General features: G+C 42.4%; 1 protein-coding gene across 1 annotated transcript in view; it reads left to right on the top strand.

The window, feature by feature from the left end:
* Window positions 1-659: 659 nt before the first annotated feature.
* Window positions 660-2,553, top strand: part of PREX1 (phosphatidylinositol-3,4,5-trisphosphate dependent Rac exchange factor 1) — a gene marked incomplete at its 5' end in the record, with an annotated part of 112,475 nt that continues 110,581 nt past the window's right edge. The window contains 1 exon segment of the mRNA XM_019472963.1: window positions 660-743. Coding sequence (XP_019328508.1) covers window positions 660-743 — 84 coding nt within the window.

Here is a 2,553-nt window from a genome sequence, read left to right as displayed (position 1 = left end):
CCTGGAGCTTTTTATTGATTTGCCTGTTAAAGCCAAAGTTGTGCAGAGCTGAGGGAAGGGGAAACCTGGCCTAAGTGTCAAGTTCCAACATTGTTCTGTCTGTTTTTAACCAAATGAAATACAGCGAACAGGATAATGTGTCCCAGGCACTGTCTAGCGATTTCCATTTCTCTTCCCCCAGTATTGAGTCTGTTGAACCTGTCCATAACTCTAGCTCATAGCTCTGACATGCCTTAGCTCCAGCAGCATGAGTGTCCTTTTGTCGTTCTTTGCAGTCCTTTTTGCTGACATACATCTTGATGTGCATCAGGCATGCTCCCTCCCAAAGTCAAAACAGCTGCATCTTAGAGAGAGGGAAAACCTTCAAAGAAAAAACAGTCAGACCCTCACTGTGGTCTATTGGTAGTAACAGATAATTAAGTCTAAAAGTTTCAACAGAGGGAAGACATTTATGGCCAGGCAAAACCCAACAGCGTTGTAGGATATGTCTTTTGTGTTACCCTGAATGCAACCCTGAGTCTAAGAACTGTGGTGGTGATTTGGTAAATGTTTACATTCTTTCAGTCTTAAAGGTAATCAGCCACACTGTGTTGATGGGAACCTAGAGGATATAAAAGAGTGAAATCAAACTGTATCAAGCCATTTGAACATAATCTTTCTTATCTCTGCAGGCATTTCTTCACCGGATCCGCCAGAATGCTGTGGACAAAGCTGAGAAGTACATAACAGAGGAGAATGTTAAGGTATTTCTTCTATCTGCCTCATTTTCTTGGTAGGGAAAATGATGTGTAATGAAAGGCTAGATTCAGGGATATGAATATCAAATATCCTCATGTCATATTGATGCTTATTATTAAACTGGTTCCCTAAGGAAAAGAGGCTCATGTTGACAATTTATCTGTGAGTCTGTTTGCTCATTCGTATAGCTGTCATATTCCAGCAATTTTTCATCCCACCAGCTAATTTCAGTAAAATTTTACAACAGTGTAGTGTTGTCAGAGATACTAACTTTTGGCAAGGTTTGTGAAATGGTGGGTAGAGGACAGAGAGGCCCTCTCAGTGTCTTTGAGAGGAAAGGCAGGGAATGCACAGCCCTTATCTATTTTGCTTGACAGTATTCAGTTAGCCAATTTGCATCTGCTGTCTTTTACAAATCTGAAATTGATAGAGCTTATGAGAAGGAAGCAGGAATATTCCTTTGTGTTCTACTGGGAAGGAATTTGGGTTCTTGTGGGAGGACTAAGTAACGGGAGACCCTTGCATAAGGAGGTTCCTGAATGAGTTTTGCACTGGAAAGAGACGTGGGACATAGAACACAGCTGTGAGGCACTAGCTTCTCTAGTGCCTATGGTCACAGGAGGCCTTGTTGGTTATTTTCATAAATACAAGCAACACTTTCTTGTAGTAATTTGGCTTAAACCCTCCTTGTACGCATATGCATGTGAAACCTCTGTACACATATGCAAATAAACCCGGATGATCAGTGGGACAGGGAGCAGTTTGTTTGCCATTAGAGGCTTACTTATTGGGCTTGCTTTTGATCCTGTAGCTCCTAAATCAGCAGAAACTTTGCCCTTTACACTTGTGGGAGCAGGGCACAGCAATAGTAGGTATATCACACCAGCCAGTGCTACTGCAGCTGGCACGTGTTTCCCTAAGGCTGGTTCCTCCATTTCACATACTAGCATCACCTGAGTGTATAGAGATCCTAGCAGGGCTCTAGCCCCCATTTTTGCTATTCATTCTACAGGCTAGCAATACTGTAGTATCAACTGACTGACATTAGCAAGACAGCTTGGCAGCTTTGTGGAGCTAAGCCTCTCGCTGTCTTCAAATTTGGAAGTCCCTGCTCCTTAGAAACTCACCATCTAGAGTCTGAAGTAAGTTTGGGGGTGGCTGAAGAAAAAGTAGACAAGTGATTAGTGACAATAGATCTCGTGTGCAGAGAAGTGTGCAAAAAGCAAGCTCTGCACGGGAAATAAACCTACACAACCATTTGCCAATTTGATGAACAGCTGCAGATGTTGATGAAAGTTATTATTCTATCATTATTCATATATCATCAAAATGAATATTAATTATGACTGCCACATAATCAGATGCAGTGCCCACAAAGCCTGTGCAGAAGAATCCGTATTTTCTCTGCTGATTTAAATGTACTTGTATTTGAAGTTTCATCACATTCCTCAGGGGAAGTACAACTTCATTTTTGTGTCATTCTTGAAGTGCCTGGGGGGTCTTTTTGAGGCCACTGTGAGACCTCATTTATTCTTATTATTACAATACCCAGCTTTCAATAACAGAGCTTCTCCTCAGTAATAAAGGGCCTATGCCTATTGCTGGTGAAATAGAATCACAAAGGCACAGTTTCCCTGATCAGAGTCAATATTATCTCCCCCTCCCGTCCCCCTTCCGCCCCTACCCCAAATAACTTCATTGTCTTTCCAGCAGTTGAAAGATATTTGTTCTTTCTTTCCCTCTCCTTTCTGCCTCCTTGCTGCTTAGAGGCAGGGCAAAAGGGGGGGGGGGAGGGCCTCTGATAAATTTTCCCGC

Source organism: Aptenodytes forsteri, unplaced genomic scaffold, assembly GCF_000699145.1.
Source record: "Aptenodytes forsteri isolate BGI_AS27 unplaced genomic scaffold, ASM69914v1 Scaffold374, whole genome shotgun sequence".
NCBI classification, from domain to species: domain Eukaryota; kingdom Metazoa; phylum Chordata; class Aves; order Sphenisciformes; family Spheniscidae; genus Aptenodytes; species Aptenodytes forsteri.
The sequence above is the reverse complement of the archived record's forward strand: the minus strand, read 5'-3'. Positions and strand labels throughout refer to the sequence as shown.